The sequence below is a fragment of the Atractosteus spatula genome, chromosome 7, assembly GCF_055471065.1.
Source record: "Atractosteus spatula isolate fAtrSpa1 chromosome 7, fAtrSpa1.hap1, whole genome shotgun sequence".
NCBI classification, from domain to species: domain Eukaryota; kingdom Metazoa; phylum Chordata; class Actinopteri; order Semionotiformes; family Lepisosteidae; genus Atractosteus; species Atractosteus spatula.
Window position 1 is genome coordinate 38,352,990 of NC_142712.1, and position 20,924 is coordinate 38,373,913.

The 20,924-nt window shown below is 41.3% G+C and overlaps 1 protein-coding gene across 2 annotated transcripts in view; it reads right to left on the bottom strand.

Annotated features, from left to right (window-relative positions):
* The window catches only part of tbc1d22b (TBC1 domain family, member 22B), a 129,433-nt gene that overhangs the window by 50,614 nt on the left and 57,895 nt on the right, over nucleotides 1–20,924 (bottom strand). For both annotated transcript variants that reach the window (XM_088922159.1, XM_088922158.1), the window contains one exon: nucleotides 12,686–12,800. In XM_088922159.1, the coding sequence (XP_088778285.1) occupies nucleotides 12,686–12,800 (115 nt within the window). The remainder of the gene's footprint in view (nucleotides 1–12,685; nucleotides 12,801–20,924) is intronic.

Below are 20,924 nucleotides of genomic sequence, written 5' to 3' on the forward strand. Positions count from 1 at the left end.
GCTCGCTGCTCCAGCTGCCTACTGGCAGCTCAAATCTAGACAGAAATTTGTAATCATCGGTATTGATCCGCAGCATACAAAAGAAGACTGATGCCTCTAGGTGAGTGATGCATTTGGTTGTAAATCTTAGGAACAACCTAGCTGATTTTTTCTAAATTGTTCATGCCGGTCATATAGAACACAGTCTTCTGCAAACAAAACACCAGGAATGAAAGTAGTTTTAGGCAGAAGTCACTGACATGAAAACATTTTTTCTTTAAAATTTAGGATTGTCAAATATAAAATGACTTGGGATTTTTTGAGGTACATTCCTTGCATGTACAGTATACAGCAGCTGCCCCCCCTCTAAAGGATCCCAAACAGGAGTGGATCTGTTTGATACATCACTAAAGTACAGTACCCACCTGTGTGATGCACAGCAGCCAAACTATACAGGAAATCTGACAGAGTAGCACAAACTGTTTCACCAGAGTGAAATTTGTCCAGGTCATGGGGATTAACTCTTTCTAAAAGTGTAATGTGGTCCTTAACATTCAAGTATTCAGGATCTTTGGTGAACACCTTATTCGAACCTCCAACAGCACTGTGCTCCTTTGTGAACTTATTGCAGCACTGGTTAGCAAAGTCAGCAAAGCTCTAGTCCACTAAGAGCTCTTACAATACATCAGAGACCTGTTTTTCCTTAGAAGCCCAAGAATCAACGAAGTCCATCCTTGTAGACTTGTAGATTTCTGTCTACAAGATGGAAGCACTACTGCTATCTAACATATTGCAAATGTAACAGCACATAGCAGAAGAGTTAGAGCCAAGTGGATGTCTCACTGACATCATTGCAAGCCTTTGGGTGTCCATCGGATCCCAACAGATCCTGTGAAATCTGAAAGATGCCTGGAGGGATAACCCCAACCCCACCCTAAACCCTTTCAACTGGAAATCACAGTCCCAGTCGCACTGACTTGTTCTGGTATCATAGGATACCTCTTTGACCTTTTACAGCAACAATCAACTGAATAACATTTCAACCATAAAGAAGAACCATCACAGGCTCCAGGCCCACAGGGCGTAGAGAGTGCAGCTCCATATCCCTCTGTAAGAGATCTCAGTTTAATTTCATTGCTACAGGACCAATGCAAGAGCTCCATCTATTTACTCCTGTCTGTAAAGAAAGAAAAAAGCTGGGCATCACAATAGCCAGACAATGTCAATGCAATGGAACTGTGACTGATGAACTGATCAACTGTATTAATGAAGCTGCGGAGGCTGGGATTTCCAATCTCTCCTTATTTTTGGAATTCCATACTGTTCACTGAGGGACCGACCCCAGCAGGAAAGACCTTTAAAGCTGTAACGATGGGGTTTAGAAAAACTGGGTAATTAATACTGAGAGACTCTTTCAGTGCCTGCCACAGGGGTCCTCTCCAGGGATGGATTCTGTACTTCAGCGAGTGGGTGTCAGGCCAGTTGGGGTTTATACTCTGAAGAACTATGGGCTCATTATTAGTTATGTAATACAAATATATCTTTCCTTTATTATTTGTATATGAGTCATGAAGGGCTATAAATATATAATGGAGGACCTTTGAGGAGGCCTTCAGAATGGTTGATTATGACACTCCATATACAGTGTATATAAAAATAGGCGTGTCATAAAGACCTTTGCATATTCAAACTGCATAATGAAAACTGCACACTGTGGAGCAACAAAAAATTGGTACACCAACAAGAAATGCAGCAATGGGGATCATGTGCTCACGGATAGCACCAATGGACCCCGAACAGCTTCATGCTGCGCTCCACAAACCATGCAAGTCATCATGGAAACATGGTTTTATCATAATGCATAATATAATATTATGGTATTATACTGTATATACAAAATACTGATCAAGGTCTCATTTGTACATGTAGTGTACCACATTTGACTCAGCAGTTATTTAAACAGGCCAGCCAACTTAGAGTCCTATATGTCCTCAACTTCCATAACAGTTCAGTGTGGAAACTGTTCCATTAGGCAGATTTGTCTCCTGAGCCTTGTGCACGTTTACTAGTTTATTCTTTGATGGTGGTACAGTAGTTTCCTGTTCCATTCTCCATACTGCTTAGCTCACATCAGCATCATGTGTAATGTGTGAATGTCTAATAATGAATACAGCACATTCTGCAATAAAATGCAAAAAAAAATCATTCATGGATTAAACAAGCTCTCCAGAATTGAAAATAAAAACTCATGGTTTAGATAGCAGAAGTTACTTAAGGAGGTATTACCCTTTCCAGAAGTAGCTTCCACTTACGTATCAGTAAAAATTGATGAAAACTGGAATTTGTTCATTCGGTTTTGGTGTTTTTTTACAGAAAGTCAGTGGAATTCAAGCAAACTGAGTGGTACATAAGCTGGGAAGTGGCAGCACTAATTGTTTGTGAAACTCTCCACCTAATGCATAACACTGAACGCCAGCAGCACATTCTTAAACTTAAGTGGAAGTTATTAATTGTGAAAAGTATTTAATTGTATTTGTTCCATTACTATAATGAGCCTTTTCCTGATAAATGCACAGGGGACAGCCACCCCAGGCCCCTACTAACTCATTGTTTATCCTCTGCTCCACTAATCAGTGCCACAGAGTAACCGAGTAATTGAGCTAGTAATTCTGCTTTTCCTCCCTCTCCATTGTTGTCTTGTAATTTAATTTATTTTATATAAGCTTTCATTGATTTATACACTCGTTTGACACAAGCATCAGTTTACAGAATTCTATGTTCAATAACTATAATAAGACTAATAAGTCTACAATTTCACATTTTATTTTAGATTTACGCGATAATTAACACCCTAATTCAAAACACTTTCACAGAGGCACTTTCCAAAAACAAAATGAAAAACATGTGTGCCACACAGTGGAAACATGCAGTTTTCCCAGGTTTATGCCGATAGAAATATCACCCTTCTGCTGGAGGGTATGCATCAGGACTTATATCACCAGATACTGTTGTGATGTCGGCTCCTTTTTATGCAAAATGTTGTGCCGCATACAGCCACTGCAACACCTTCACACAGTCTGCACAGGCTCAGGCTACAACAGCTTTCATAATCGTTAATGGCCACGGATCCGAATGACAGAATCATTATTTAACAATGGACCATATTATTCAACCCAATTGGGCAGAGCGGTAGCGCAGTGGTCAGCATTGCTGCCTTGCAGCAGTGGGGCCCTGGGTTCAATTCCGGACCTGTGTTCTTATCTGTGTAGAGTTTGAACGTTCTCCCTGTGCTCGCTTGGGTTTTTCTCTGGGTGCTCCGGTTCCCTCCCACAGTCCAAAGACAGTTGTAGGTCCACTGGCTAGTGGGAAAATTGGACTTGACGTGTGTGCGTGTGTGTGTCTGTGTTTGCGTCTGTTCGCCCAACGATGGAGGGCAGCCTGTCCAAGGTATATCCTGCCGTGCACCCATTGTTTTTAATTGGATAAAGAAGTTAGAAAATGGATGGATGGATATAACAATATTAGGTTTAGCCTTAGAGCTGGGATTAGGATTTGGGTTTGTTAATCCTGCACATGAAAAGGACCTATTACATTTTCTGAAAAAAATAGACTTGTACTGCATTCAAACAAAGCAAGACCCACATCAGCTTCGTACTTGGTAGTGGACTCCGTGCAACACGACACTGCAGAGAAGCTCTCTGCTGAGTGCAATGAATGGGGGGTGATAAATTCTTGAAAAAGACATACCCCAGTGCCGAAGAAGATAAAGAATGCAACAAAAGAGCCACACAGAGATAGTGAACACTGGGGATAAGTGTATTGTGAGTAACTGTGAGACTGCTGCTTCCACAGCACCCGGGGCCAGTGGCAATTAGCTTGCTCACAGTCAGGAGTGACAGGGCCCAGGGGAACTGAGTGTCCTGACAGTCGCAGTGACAGCTGGGCCTGTCAGCTCATTCTGAGTGAGAACTTACACTGACGCTAACTGTCACAGGACGACACCCTGCTGCTCACAGCCCAGCTCCATCTGCAGCCAATCTCAATGTGCCCTACCATTTTTGTTTCACTGAAAACAGAAACGAAAGGCAAACCCTCTCTCCTCTCTTCATTTATTCATCCCAGACTTGTTAAGTAGAATAACTCGCTCATTGCACATAACTGTAGCAGTCCTGGGAGGCTCAAGCATTCTTAAAAAGAATGAAAGGCAAACTCACTGCTTTTTCTGCTCTTTTATTTTTTAAATGAGCCATTTTGCAACCCCACCCCCAGCCACACTGGTCTTTCTACTTGAACACTGTTTGCATTCGGTTGTTTGTTTTAATGTCATATTCTCAAGTAGTCAAATGCTAGCTTGAGGGTACAATTTATTTTTACAATACAGAATCCAAATGCTTCAAATAAACTGTGGAGGACACGTATTTTTTTTTTAGCTTTTGTAATATTGTCATTTCACATTTTATATGCTTTGCGGACCCTCATACAAAATCATGCAATCAGTGGTATTTTTATTTTATCCTACAAAAATACCCCACATCAGTGAAGCCTCTAGTGTTCAACAACATTAAAAGATTGCAGGAGCTTTCAAATTCAGAGTTAAAAAAGCTTGTTAATGTATGGTTATCATATGCATTATCTCTTAGACTTCAATATTTATGCCATCAACTGAAAACTGCTGCTTTAAAAACAATTTTGCACTTTGCTACTAACAGTGAACAAAACCTGAGAATACAGGAATGTTTGTACTCTTACTTTCTTTTCTCCCCACTCTTGGTAAACTAGTTTCTTTCACTGCTCCCCACAAATTGCTAACAAGGAAATTCAAAGCCTCTGTAGCTCTTCTCAGATTTAAGTGGTAATTACAGTATGTCTGTCAATGTGATTTTAACCCACTCTTGGAAATAAAAGAACATCTCATGTTGCCCTAGTCTACAGACAAGAGCTTATGTCGTCCCCAACTAGACTTTAAGTGTTTTTGTGTGGTGAATTTCAACACCAGTCTGATCACTGTGACGTGATGAGCTGGGCTGGTCTATACTCAGCACTGCTTAGGGATGGTCCTATCAAAATAGATCTCCTGGGTTCATTTGCCCCAATTCAATACACAACAGAGAAATCTTGTATTAAAAGACCACTGCCCTAGAAGCAGTCCAGTCACTGGACTCAATATGTCAGTGAACTCTTTTTTGAAAGCTTTCACACTACAGATTGTAAAGAAGCAGCTGTCTGCAGCAGGCCACAGTGTCTGATAGAACTAAAAGCACACAGTTTTGAGTGAGTGGCTCAATGGAAGTCTTTACTGTTTAAAAATCACTTGCAATAACCACATAAACAAAGCCTGACACACATCTTTTACAAGGTCACAGAGACAGCAAGTCTCAAGCAACGACAAACCTATTACCAATCCAGGAGGACCAGCTTAAAGATGATCTCACAAAATCCCTACTACAAACTGTGCAATCCTATAACATTATACATTAAACCCCAGAAGGAGAAGAAAGTCACCTTCTACCCCTCCTTCAACAATTAGTTTACCTACAGATCCTTAGCAGGCTAATCTTCATGGCTAATCATATTCTTGAGCTCAGCTATGACAGACAAACAGAGCCTCTATTTTCCACAAACCAAGTTGCATAGCCTGCAACGACAAACACATGTAAAACCTTCAAGAAAAAAATCAAATAAAACCTTCTAATCCCTCTGCTCCCGGTTTCATTCCAAACAGATGAGGTCAGTGTTACCAGCTACTGCTTTCTGTAATTTGGACACAACAAGTTAAGCAAGACAGAAAAAACAGTCCACAAGTGTGAGGATGATACAGCTGTCCCCAGTTCCCTGTTGTTCCCATATCTCCGTGTTTAAAAACGGCAGGATTGCTTAGTATTGTTAATAATATTTTGGATCTGAAAGCACTTTACATCTATGTGGTAATCCACCACTGAAGTGCAGTACCCACCTGGATGATGTGTGCCAGGCGATCTGCGGCAGTGCCCTCACTCCACAGCACATCAGGTGGAGAAGTGAGGAACTACTTTATTGATTGAATTAAGGGGCGGGTTTAAGATAATGAAAGGCCACAATGGCATTGTCAAGCTATCTTATTTTATACAGAAAAACAAAAGGAAACACCAACATTTTCCATCAAACTAAACACCAAAGTATGGAAAGTAAGAATGGTTTTCCTCAGAGGAACAACAAGAAAAAAAACATTTTCAGCTGATGCTATTTCTCTAGGTATGTTTGGTTTACTGTTCCCAAACATTCCCTTAACCCTACGCAAAATCCTGAACCACTAAAGTCAAAAACAGGGATCATTTTTTTTCCAACAGGCACTTTTCTGCATACTCTCCTTCCACCATACACAAGATAATTAAATCAATTGGTATGGATCTGCAGATAAAGCCACCGAACAAACAGGCACAGAAAACAATATGTCCATGCTGGTCAGTGAAAGGATGATTAGAAAGAGCTCCTGGGGGCTTTTGTCTAAGTGAGCAGGACTTTCTAAAGGAACTTCATCCTCCCTTTGTTCTGCATGCTAATACACAGAAGAATGTATGTTAGTTCAGCTCTGGAGATAACCTGCCTGCCAACTCAAACACTTGGAATCCGAGGAGCCTCTCTGGCCTGTGTCATTTACGTGAGAACAGAGCTGTACTATAACTGCAAAGGGCAGCTGGTCACATAAAAGAAGCCCAAGTAGTTTTGATTTTATTCACATTTCACTTTTACTTTCTTGAAATGTTTCCCCCTTGCATGCAAACTGCACGGTTTAAACGTGTTCATCAACCCACTCGACTGCTTGCCGGGAGTAGCATAGGTTGTGCTGCAATGATGTGCATGCTTCTTACACCCAACATGTGAATCCGCAGCAACAGATATGACCCAGGTCACATTATTAAAAATAAAAAACAAAAACCATGTTTTATGTTTAATGTTTAATCTGAAATGTGCAGTCTCCTCATTCTGGCAGGAGCTGGTGATGCTGAAACGTGGAGCTCTTCTTCAGACGGTTTCTGTTTTAAAGCATGTCCATCAAACCTGAAAAAGGAATCTAGCCCCCCTGCAAGCAATTCCTACATGAACAGTTGTCTGACGTGTACAAACCGAGCAAACAACACTATACATTTCATACATTCATTTTTTATTGTTCTCATACAGTATGTGCCTTTTCCAAAGTTCTGCTGCTCTGAACATGCCCCACAGTGCTGCAGCAGACTAGTTGAGAATCAAGGCTTTAGGAGAATGTCATTTAGGAATTCAGGATGTCATTTAGGAATTTGTGATCTTATGCACTGTGTCACAATAATAATTTCTAATTGCACAAGTTTCCTGTCTAGCTTTGCAAACAGCATTATCCACATCACTTTGTAACTGAGAATATACATTCGTCAGCAGTGAAACTCATACTTACTGTACCACAGTACGCATAGAATAGAGTCTATGCAGCATGACAAAACCAAGATAACTGTAGAATATAGTCGACAGAGTGATTCTGAAATTTTTCTTGCAGCTCTATTTAAGGATGAGGGATTTCAGTGTCATCAAAAAGTTCATTGCTCAAGTTGTAGTGGATGAAAAAGATAAAAATATAATTTGGGCAGTGCTGAAAACGCGGCTGATTCTGCAGAGTACCCAAGAAAACAGAATTTCATATCAAAATGAGTGGTCAACATATGACTTTTTTACACTTTCTTGGAGAGACAGCCACCTCTCATTTTGAACGCAGATGGAAGCTTTCGGAAGCCTATGAAATAGTTTTTAGGCTTCCACTGAAATCCTGCCAGTGCCCTTGAACAACACTGTAACATGATTACAGTGCCTCTTGCTACAAGTAAAAGTGATAGTATCAGAAACAATTTCATCATAAGAAACATCTTAGATGGTATATAACAGCTAGAAGGTCTTTCAGTTTTTATTCATTCTCAAAATTATGTCTCTGAAATATAATCAGAGATTACACTGAAATTGTCCATTTGTTGTTTTTTTTTCTTTGTACCGTTTGCATGTATGAAATTGAAAACTAGATTGATGCACACTGCTAATCTTTTATTACACACATAGAATATATACACACAATGCATGCGTGTGTCAAAATTCTTCACATCATTCTGGTATTATCTTATACACAGGGTAATATAAAAATATGTCCAGTGATCTTTCTAGAAGACAGGGTGTTAATAGGCAGATAAGCAAGGAAGTGCAGCCTAGATATTACCCTGTGGGATCAAACGCTAGCCACACAGCTATTCATCTACATTCTACAGCCCTGATGTCACAGAACCAGCAGCTTTAGTAAGGAGTGCATCAGAGGCAGTTCACATTAAAATGACTCGATCTTACAAGCAAAGCCAGCTTTTCACTAATAGTCACATAACCAGAGCTGGCTATACAGCAAGAGAGGCACCAAAGTCTCACAGGTAGGCAATGAAGTGGGGAGCACAGCTACCTTCCCCACGGGGATAAACCCCAGGGGTACAACTTACAGAAGCCAATTAAACCTCTCCTCCGCATCTTGGGGAGGTGGGCAGAAACCAGAGAACAAGGCCAAACCCTACACAACGAAAGGGAAAGCAACCATGCAGACTCCACACAGATGGTCACCTGGTGTTGGAATCTAACCCGAGACCCTGCAGATGCTGCTTCAGTAAAACATGTTTATTTACACGCACGTAGTACATTTTCATGTCTAGTTTAATAAACGTACATGCTTTGTACTGATAATCCAATTAACATTTATTACTGTAAATTATAAATGCTCTGTAATCTTGAAGAAAAGCATGCAAACAAATAGTTGCGGTAATAACAATGAGTTCTGGGATGTGGGTCAAAATAATAGTTTGAGTATACAAATTTGTGTTACAAAGTCTAATAATGAATATAATTACAGTGTTACTGTACATCCTGTAGGCAAGCACTCTGTAAGGCGCGTACACTCATCTTCATCAGCATTCCAGGGGAAATCATCTCTGATTTCGACCATCTATAGATTCCAGGACTCATGATGTGTTGTCTTCCCCCAGAGGCCCACAAGGCAGGTTTTCAGCCCTGAGCTCCAACCGAACCCCGGTTATCTCAGCGAGAATGAGTGTGCACAGGTAGTACTACATTTGTGAAGATTAAATCTGAGAAAACATCCGTGTCAAGATAGTAATGCCTAGAAATGTTTCGCGCCTCCATTCAGCGGGAGTCAAGGATGATGTCCTCACAAGAACAGAAATACAAACTTGAAGTTGTGTGGGTTAGAGATCTCACAGTATCTGCACAAAGTGTACTCCAACCTCAAAAGTCTGGCCATGTCTGCCCTGCTCCATTTCGTGCTTTGTGTTTTGTCAAAGCTGCATTACCTCTAATTCTGTGACAATTTGCAATGAGCCCACTTACTGCAGAGTCCAGGAGGGCTAAAAAAAGCAGATGTGCTCATCTCAGGTGCATGTTTGTGTCTGTACTGTATGTATTCGTTTTCCCCCCTTAATGTGTGTGTTACCCTGCAGATCTACACAGCTCCTTGAAATAAATTATTACAAACAGGTGATGACAAAACATACACAATGTTGTTGCTCTTGGGCTGCAGTCACACTCAAGCAGGCCATTAAAGCAAAGAAAAACAAACTCAAGCTTCTCCTGTCATCGGGGTTCCTTTAACTGCCTCTGTGGAGCAAATAACTTCACACAAGCATCTGCTATAAGGGATCATTAAGCTTGAAAATAAATTACACAGACAAGAGGAAAACAAAGGAGCTCACAGACACCAAGCAGATGATGTGGGTGAGAGCATGACGGGGTCTGTGGGAGAAACTCTGAGAGAGTCTAAGAAAAGAGTCGAGAGAATCAGACATCAGCCTGCAGCTGCAGAACAAGGAACGAACTGCACCAGAAATTCGAGGAAAAGAAAGTTGAAGAACAATGAAGGAAGACAAATATGGGAGAATAGATCAAGGAAAAAGACAATGAAAATCAGAGGAAAAAGTATCCAGAACAGGTGGAAGAACATTCGATTCCTACATTGCGTAATAAGAAAAGAAAATGGATGTGTGCTTCACGAGGTACTACATATCGCATAACATGGCTGCATTTCTTAATACACAGAAATTAATAAACACAAAATGCAAGATGCCAGAAGCCCTTCACCTTTTGCCTTTCAGAGAAGCATGTTAGGATTAGAAGTATCATTCACCACAATTGATCTTGGCCAAAGCCCCTCTCCCTCTCCATCAGCCTGCTCTGTAAACAGATAAATCCCTGGATCAATGCAACTCATTGTACTTGAATTATTGACTACAGGCTCTCTGACCATGCATCCCAGGCCCCGCTTTCAACTGGAAAAAACAAACCCGGAATCAAACAGAGGGGGGAGGCGCCAATGTGAAAAATCTACTTTTCGATAATGGGTTTAGGGAGAGAAGAAGAAAGTAAGATGGAAAAAACAAGCAATGTCATTGATCGGTGTAGGGGTAATCTTTCTGTGTGTAAACTAATGACATTTCAGTGGTGGTAAAGACTGGATGAGATCAATTCATTTGCACTGGAATGCCTTTGTTCTACGCTAATCCTTAACTATCTATAAGTAATTAACCTTGCAGAGAATTAAAAAAAAAGAAAGGAAAAAGAGTCAAGTTGCGTGTGTCACCAGAGTACTGGCAAATGCAGGGTAATGGATTGGGCCAAGAAAAGGCAACGACACTCCAGTCAGAGCAATAGAGAGAGTCTATTTTTAAGATGTTAAAAACGAAGTGTGCCTTTTTAATTAGGACATTCACCTGCAGGAATAAAATACTTTGGTAACAAAGGTTAAAAACAAAAAGGAGCATCTGATATGTTTATCCAGTCTTGTCTGGAATGACAGAGTATCCTAAGTCACGGTCTGAAGAAAGCTGTAATTTCAATCCACAAATGGCAATGAGCACCAGGCCTTCAATCCACACGAGGCTGAGCCCTCTACAGACAGATGGAGTTCACGCTTTGTCTGATTTCCAGGAGAAATTGAGCTTTTTTCTATTACAGTAAGTGTGGTTTGTCTTATTTTGACATGGGTGTTAATGGTCCCTCTCTCTAGTGCCGGCTGCTTCATATAACACCCTCTGGCAGTTATGATACAGGACAGAACAAACTCCATCTGAAGCACAGATATCTTTCCAGGCAATCTGAAAATGAGACACAGTTCTCTCAGCACTCTGCTCACAAGCACAGAGCACTCAGGTGTCTCTACTGGGGAGTACTGGGGAGGCTATGACCAGGCCAGTCCTGAAACACTTTCGAGTGCTCAAACACAAATAAAACCCCTTGTTTTTAACTATTACTACAGACTGTGGAAGAAATAGGCATGACACTCCTCAACAGCATGCTTTAAAAATGGCCTGTTTGAACACAGCACAATAAATCTGTTTAGAGGCTACAGTTAGACAATGCCTGAACAGCATTTGCATTTCATTTTGTCACTGATGTCTTGCAAACTACCATAGACTTTTGTTATTAGGCAAAACCATGTTAGAGACACAGGTATTTACTCTGAAATTGAAGACAAATGTGGAATGAGCTCTCAAACAGCCTCAGGCCTCGAGTCCGACAGTCCCTCTCTTACTCAATCACACAGAGCTCCACTGCACACCGAGACAGCAGGAGAGTCGTGTCGCATTTTTTCTGGAAATTAGACATGAGTCAAAAAGGAAAAAAAAAGGCAGATTGTTGCCTGAAATTCCTTTTCTTACTTTTTATTGGACTTAAGAACGAGATACTAAAGTGTTCTGTTCTCATCTCATGTCCCTCATCACCTCTCTCCTCCTCTGTGCAGATGGAAAAGTGTAGATGTAAGAGGAGCACAGGTCTAACACTGTTCAAGCCATGATACTGCAGGTCACATTGCAGAGGACAGTAGGCTCAGCCAAGATGGGGTTTATGGCATTTGAGATTTTGAATCAAGATCCTGCCTGCTTACAGAAATATTCAGAAGAGCAGGGGTGTCCAGAGTAGACCTCAGTGTCCTTAATGAGACCTTAATTCTAGTTCAGGTTCGGGCTCTCTAATCTGCTTATTTATAATAGCTGACCTGCTGAAGTACTTTCTCGCTCGCTCATGAAGAATGGCTGCCCTGCACCACCCAAGTGGTTGCTGCACTTCACTGAAAGATAAAGTGACTCCTTCCCTAGATTTAAAGTGCTCTGGGAATCCTCTGCATGACAGACAATAAACAAAAATGCAGGGAATTATTTTTATTACAACAAAACATTGCACTTTCTTCTCTTTCCAGGTACCTTGTTTTTGTGACTGTCAATTGTAAACCAGGTTCAGCTCTCTGCTAGAACCCACGGGCCTGCAGACAACACACGAGCCCCTCACCACCAGGGGCAAACCTAGAGCCACTGAGGGGGAACAGAACTCAAGGACCCCTGGGCCACTGCTACAGGGCGAGCCAAGCTCATCCTTAGCAATTTAAAACTACAACACCGGCTGCAATCCACCATTTGAGTGCAGACAGTTCTGGAGTAACTGCCACAGCCTGCTCCATCCCAGGTTTGGACCCGCGCTTTTGGGACTACAGGACCACACTGTAACCCAAAGCCACCTGGGAAGCCAGTCAGTACCATGTTGTTATTATTCACAAATAACATTCTCCATTCATCCATCCATTTTCAACTGCTTTTTTCAAAACAGAATCACAGAGCCTATCCTACCATTTTGTAACTTATACTATATTTAGCAAAGGACTTACCGACAAACTCAGAGAGGAAGACAACGAAGAAGGGGGTGACCAGGTCATTTATGCCCTGCACGTAGCCACTGGCTGGGTGGCGAATGGCCCAGATGAACAGGATCCGCTCAAAGACCTGCAACAGGGCAGAGGGGCATCAGCATGGGTGCGGTTACAGTGCGGCCACAGGAAATGAAGCACAGCAGCCCTGACAGAGACTAGCACTGCACCTGGATTCACCTGCCGGGGCAACAGGAGCGGTTTTTTTAAGTAGACTTATTTTAAATGCCATTAATTCACTAGTCCTGAATTTTAAGTTATGAACGCAACACATAAGCCATCACTCTGAACTCTGACGGCTTTTTTATTGTTTTTTTTCCCCCCACTCATAGCTTTTTGTCTTTAAAAAATAGTGACAATGTCATCAAGTGTGTCTGTTACATGAAGGTGCACACAAATGTAGACACCTGCTCTGCTGTGTGCATCCTAAAAATGACATTCTTCCACGTAATCAGAGACCACTGTCCAATTGCTGGACTGCTGTGGGTCGGTATGTTTCAGGTAAACCCACATACCTACTGTGACAGCAGTAAGATGACAAAATGCGTGTAAGTTCAGCAATTGTGGTGATGAAGCAATCACTGCAGCAATACAACCTATGACCACGTCTGCAGGAATCTCTAACCTTGATATCACTGTCGTCCACTTTTCTCTCTGACATGGCTTTGTGCCAATTTGTAGTGGACCTGCTTTATACCAGCCCTGAATAACATCATCCCTACTTACTGACAGTTTTCAGTGCCTGACCAATTACATGACCAAGGTGGCAGAAGACTATATATCAACTATAGCTGTTATATAAAATTGCTTCATTGCTATGTGTTGCTTTTCATTGCAGGTATTGCTTCATTGAGTGGAGTTACATAACACCATCATAACTTGTCACCAAAAAAAAACACATATCATAATGTATATCCATTTGTGCAAAAGACATTATGGGTTCTCAATTACTCATAATGGCTCATAATCAGACACAGCTTCAGCCAAAAGCTAAGAGTAGAACTCCAGGTATAAAAACAAGAGGTAAAACTGATGGAAGACCTTAAGAGTGACCTGAGAGGTGACAAGGGCTTTCTGCAACTCAGTAACAGCGGTCCTAGTACGTTAAAGTGAATTTATATTTAGGTTTTTATGCATGTGGTGATCTTGCGTAGTGTTTATGAAAGAGTTATGGCAGTGTAATGTAACCCTATTCAAGTAAACTAACAAAAATTAATAAAGACATTTTACATTGATCTAATTAAACAGGCAATAGGAACAGCTAAGTCAGAGAGCATGGGGCAAAATGATAGGATAGACAGCAGTACACTGCAGCAACTCTAAAAATGAATGTGCTGTTACTGCATCTTTACAATATCCCTTGTCTGCCCCCAGTACAAATGGCTCAAAACTGCAGAAATGTTGCAATTTGCTATCTTCTGTTATTCTCATGTTCCTGTGGCAGCAGCGTCATGAACTGCAAGCTATACATCCCACACTGTATATACAGTAGTTTTTAACACTCTGAAAAATCTCCCATCTATCAACAAATGGGTAGATTGAAAGAGGCAAAGAAGGAATGAAAGAAAAAGAAAAAATGAAATTCAATGTTGTAAGTGGTGGTAAATGATTGTAATTACTCTGCCATCCTGTGAGGAGGGAGAAGAGGAGTGAGTAATGGAATCTGTCGTTTGGGGAACAAGTGGTAGCACTGAATCTGTTATTGTGGAACATGGCTAATTAGACGATTAATCCCAAACCTTGATGGAATAAAGCATGACACAAAACTAAGTGCGTATACCATCAAACGCCCAGCAGGTAATTAGAGTATTCACTTGCCTCTCTGTGGTCCACTTTTAACTAATAGCCATGTCCAGGAACACTGAGCAGTGATGCCTCTTTGAATGGGCTCATTAGCCTGTGCTAAATTAGACTGCAGGTAATGAGAATCTTAAACACCTGCCCGGCTTCAGTGCAACATCCAACATTCAAACACAAATGACAATAACTGCATCAGCAACACCACAGTCCTGTTCAGTGGGCTATTGATCAAGGCAGATGATTCTCAAGGCACCAAACTAAAACAACAGCAAAGACAGAAAAAGAACAAAGAGAAATAAATAAGAGAAGAAAGAAAAATAAATTCTCTGCCAAGGAAATGGGTATCTCAGCATCGCCCACAGGAGCTGAGTCCAGGGAATATAAGATCAGTAACACAGAGACATCACGCAGGGAGACGTCAAGCCTGCAGGAAAACGTGCACTGCTGGGATGAGCATCTCAATGCTACACACGCACTGGGACTCCTGGCTTTCATTGCAATTTAACTCTAAATTACTTAATTGAACTAATTAATTACATAATTGAACCAATTTAGAGCTCATGTGTGGTTGTAGTGCTTCCCTGGGTACTTGTTTGAAAACAGAAGAGCAGGAGAGTCTTCCGAGAAGCTGTGTAGGCTGCTCTTTGGAAATGACTCACAGAGCGATGGGACACCGTTTCCAATTCAAGGCATTGAAGTTAAAATACGCTTTGTGGCTTTCACACATCAGTGTGCAAAGAAGATTTCAATCCTCCCCAGTGGTGACTGGTGATGTGAAGTAACTATTCTTACGACAGGTATCCGAGCTAAGCAGAGCAAGACTTTGCTCATGGCCTCCGGAAACCAGCACACAAGTCTATTGTCACTACCCATCAGCACTAGCCCAGCCAGTAACTGATGATGGGATACATCAAACATTCCTCTCCCACAGCCATGAGCACTTCAACAACTGTGAGAACGAAGAGGGAATAAAAGCACAGATAAGATTCGTTTCGCCTTTCTGAAATATCAAACACAGCTGAGGGCCTTGGGCAGCATTATGATGCTGAATCTCGTCTGAATAATCCTTTTCAAACACCTTTTCAACTTTCATATGCAGATGCTAGTTCAGCATGCGATGGCAGAACAGGAACACTGCAAGTAATCAATATTTCTCATAATCCCACTGCTCCTCTGCTTGAGCTCCTCACTGATGCCATTGTCGACGCAACTACCAACGCTGACCAAAAGCTTTTCTGTCAATGACACAGAGAAGATAGAAAGAAAGCGTTTTAATTACTGTCCCACACATCTTTCTGTCAAGATGAATCTGATTTTACTGCCAAAGACACGGAGCATAAATGTCAAGGGGGGAGAAAGAGTTACCCATTTCTATTTGCCTTTGACAGTTTTCTGCAAAATGCTGTGAGAGCTCCTTGCGTTATCATTCAGAGTCTTGTCAACACAAGGTCTCTCAAGTTCACCTAGGAGTCCTTAAACCTCTTTCCAGGGCAGATGGGAGAGCCAATGTTTGGACAAGATTTTTGACAGGCGTGACGGAACTACAAAGGGCGCTAAGGGGGAAATAATAAGATATCAAAACAACACTTTCCTTGTCAGTCAGAATGCTGCTCTCTGTTAATCAGGCACAGGAAAAGCCAGAACTTTTTTTTTAAGTCAATGGACAAGGGGGCACCAAGATGTAATATTTTTTTTTTGAATTCCCACACCTGTTACCCCTTTGCAGTTCAAGATGTGGAGTTCTGTCGGACAGGTGTCTGCAAAGTACAGTCCAGCTGTCTGATGGGAATGCTCCTTCTCTCCAGAGTGGCCCAGCAAGGACAGGGCAGTCCAGGCCAGCCATGGAGAAAAATGACACAGACCGACCCATGAACCCCACATCACTCTGATGGAGACATGCAGTCATCACAAAGACCTGTCCACACCTGTGCACTGGACACAAAACAATATATAACCACAATTATTTCATTAGTCACTGTTCTTCTATAAATGAGCACCCACAAAAATAATTTTTCCACCAGTACTCCTGTGTCCTTGGGCAGTCCAGCAGAGTGAACAAGTCTTTGGTCTTATAACTGGTGTGTTGTGGGTTCAAGTCCCCATTGCAGACACTGGTATTGGACCTTGAGTGAGGTGCTTCACCCCAGTTGCCCCAGTCCATCCAGAGGTATAAGTGGGAACCAGCATTGTTGGGGGGGGGTAATTTCTGCAATGGATTGGCATTCTGACACAGGGAACTGTCCCCTTCTCTCTGAATGAAAGGAGACTTTTGTCTCTTTTACAATGTCCTTATTATTTTTTTTTTCAAAATAAGAAATAAGTAATAATACTACTTTTTCTCAAAAGCATAACTGTCAAAATTGATTAGATCTCCTGTCTCTCTGGTGTGGATAACAGCACAAAGCCTTTTCCTATAATGTTTAATAAGGTTGGAGATCACATCAGGAGGGAACTTGGCCCATTCCTCTATGCAGACATTTTTCAGATCCTTGATGTCGTTAGGTCTACTCGTACGGACTGCTCTCTTCAATTCAGACATCAGATTTTCAAACGGGTTTAAGTCCTGAGACTGAGATGGCCATTGTCTTCAGTCATTTATTTCCTTGTTGATATTGAGGTGTGTTTAGGGTCACTGTCATGTTGGAAGATTCACCTGCAACCAGGTTGCAGCCTTCTGGCATTGGCAGCCAGGTTTTTCGCCACAATATCCTGATACTTAGTACATTGAGCTTAACAAGTGCCCCAGAGCCAGTGGCAGCAAACCAGCCCCACTACCTCAACATATTTCACAGTGGGTATGAGATTCTTTTCTTTGGATGCATCCCTCTCCAATTCCATATGTGCTGATGGTGTGAGAGTTCAATTTTCTTCGCATCTGAGTGTAGCACCTGTTTCCAATTAAACTCATCTGGCAAACTCCAGCCAATTCAGTTTCTTGTTGTCAGTAAGGGCTTTCTTCTGGCAACTCTTCCAAATAGCCTGTTGGCATGGATGTAATGTCTAACTGATGATTAGAAAACTTGGTGACACCAAGTGACTCCAACTGGGACCTTGGATTGTTTTTTGCCTCACTGTGTGTGGAGACAAGATACACCTGCATCCTCTTCCTAGTAGGTTAACTACCATTTCGGTCATTTTGAACTTGTTGATTATTGCCCTAATAGTGCTAAGTGGCATATTTAATATTTTTGTATCCATTACCTGAAAATTGACTACTGCTTGTCACTTTCGATTTTATTTTCCTTTCCCCATAGTGATGGATGACAAAGGTTTTTCTCATGTGTTTCACCTTTTTTTATACCCTGGTGAAACAGGAAGTCCAAAAAAGGTTCCTGAGTTGTATTTAAATAAGCAGAATTGAATTGCTGATTGCATTTTGTTTGATGTCCTTTAACAAAACGTAGGGAACTTGTAATTTTGACACCTCTATTTTGGAGAAAAAATAGCATTACTCATTTAAAAACATGTTTTGAACTAACTATATTATAATAAAAGCCTGTCGTTTTCCTATTTTGGGAGCATACAGTATAGCTCATTATCTGTGCTGTTTATTTTATGTAGCTTTTTTTATTCATCTTGATCAAGGGTGCCAATAATTCTTGAGCTTACAGCAGATGAAAAAGAGCAAAAATATCAATAATAAACTGTATGTAACAGAGATCCCTAAATAATGCTTTGTTTTACTCCCTTGAGATGCAGCTGCTCTATTTGTCCACAAAACAGAGGTTGTGTCTTGCACCCTCTATTCAATCTGTATGCTGGGCTTTACTGCTACTGATCTAGCAGTAGGGTGTTGGGGGGATGATTTTACATACACACATACACACATTCTTACACTGTACTTCAATCTTCAGCATTGTGATTCTGATTTTTTTTTACACGTTTCTGGTATCCATTTCTACAGAGAACCCTTTATCTGTGCCTAATACTTAAACCCAGCAGAGGCAACTAATAACAGATGTAGAGGTGGCCTTGCTCGTTGCCGTGAACACCATCAAAGTGATTTTTATGTAATATAAGGGCAACATGGTTTGCAGCTGAAATCTCAGCTGTTCAATCAAAGCAAATCACAGTCATGGCAACTTGTCAAAGGTTCTGGAGCCAACTCTGTTCAGATAGATATGCTAAAAAAACATAGCATAAAACTTATGGGTATAGCTACATAACCACTGAACCATCTCACTAATTACCCACGTCAAGATTAAACCCTGCTGCATAAGACAGGAATGCAAATACTGCTTTCTCTTTCTAACACACGTTTCTAACACATGTAACTCAGAACATTCCCCATTTCCATTTACATTGTGATTCTGTGCTTTTACCCTGGTTTTATTATCTGCTATTCATTTTACCATATAAACTTAAATACATTAAACTACAAGAACTCCATGGTCTCACACAACAGATGTTAAAAGCGATTATCAACCTAATACGGTAAATGGAGGAGTGTGGGAATGCACAGTATGATGAAAGCAAGGTCAAGTACAGTAAAAATAGAAAACCTTGATAAAAGTTAAACAAATACTAATTAAAGCATGGTAAGTTTAATAGGACTAATAAATGTGACAGGTGAGTTCACCATGTGAGAAAGTTTTTATCAGTATCATCTTTTTGATAATATACAGTATGTTGCCATTCTTTCCCAGACAAAGTGCTCAACTCCAGAAGGACACTAATAATCATTCTAGTAAAAGACTAGATGTGTGAAAGCCAGGCAAGAGGGAAAAAAAACATTTTACCATTTAGCTGTCCAAAGTTTATTTTGGACAACTGCTCTTTCCTAGGCAGAGGTCAAAGAACTAAGCACAATGTAGACTTTCACAAAAGCAGTACATTTCTTTGCTTTTCCTTTTTCAGAAAAACCTGATACTAATTATTAACGCCTCTAAAAAAAATCAACCGCTGTGAGTCTAAAGGTTAATGCTCAAGGTAAAAATGGCATTTGAATTTCAGCAGGAGAAGAAAATTACAGCTTCAATAGTAATTGCAGTTGTAAAGTACACGGAAAGCAGTTTCTGTATTGAAATGCTAGCAGCTTAGTGGAGCCCATTGTGAAAAAATGAAAGCAAAACCAAACGCTTTGGGAGAACATGGGGAAGCAGGTGAGCTTATTAATTATATCCCAGATTAATTGTATGGATATCATTTACTGAAATGCCTGTTCCCACCTATTGAAGAGAATGGCCTGTGTTTGTAACAGAAGGGTACAATTGCCTATAATGTTATTAGAGGAATAGTCTAGGCTCAGTTAAATTGGCTTTTCTACTCGGCTGAACAAGTATTCACAGGAACATTTTGCACTTAGCAGGCGGGTGCCGATCATGTTTACCATACAAGTTCTCCTCCTTACAGACATACCCAAGGCCGTTTTAACAGGATTAAATGGCTCAGCTCACACAGCAGTTACCCTGCAAAATGAGTTAAGAAGAAGCCAGGAGAGAGAGCCACACCAGTGTCTTTTGACAAAAGCATGCTTAACCGCTGTTTGTGTAAACTGTCATTCCCAGGGTTTAAACTCAGAATTAATATGTAGCAGCACACCATTTTTTGTTGTCTGTCTTAAGAGTTTTATCTTAAAGCTTGCGGGAGTAAGGTTTACTGCCGAAAGTCAGAAGAGAACGGAGACAAGATCATGGTAACCATTGTAGGGAAGTGTCTGGAATAAATAAGGTGCTACAAAAACACAGCTGGGGGGGCCCAAGTGCCTCAGTCAACAAGGCTTATGCAGACGTCACACTTGAGCTCCAGACCAGTGGCTTATACCTAGGCAATGTCACTGGCTGTGATCAGGGGTACCCCAGCAGTGGCGCACTGCTGGCATCACAGGGGTGGGCCGGGCTCACAGTCTGCCAGGCTATCCACATCCTCACACACCACTATGACCCCATGAGCTTCCTGGGCTCTGCAAGCTTGTGGTGCTTTCGATCAGAACTGCATCTTCCATGCCTAGCTGCTGCTGCTGTCTCTTCCTATTGGGAATGACTTATTTGTTTAAATAACCTCAAAAGGGTCATTCGAGCACAACATTTCACTGGCAGGAGCATGCTAGTGCACATGAAACTCACTGAGCTAATCTGGACCATGGTGCCAAGCACAGGATTGGACTTGTAGGACTGCAGCCCCATGTCACCCCATGTCACACTTTGAGATCCTTCCTTCTTGCACAAAACTGACACAAAGTTCTTCCCTAGCAGGCTTCCATCCCTTCCATCATCTATGCTACCCAAACCTTCACAGTTTTTCTGCTCTCCATCACCTGAACTTGCTACCTGGCAATCAGCTCTGGTCGTCTCTCTGACCCTTGTTCTAGAAAACGGGGGCAAAGTGTGGACTTTATGTACACTGTTCTTTCTTTGACCTTTTGGCCTCGCGGCGCCAGCAGCAAAGTTAACATCTAGTG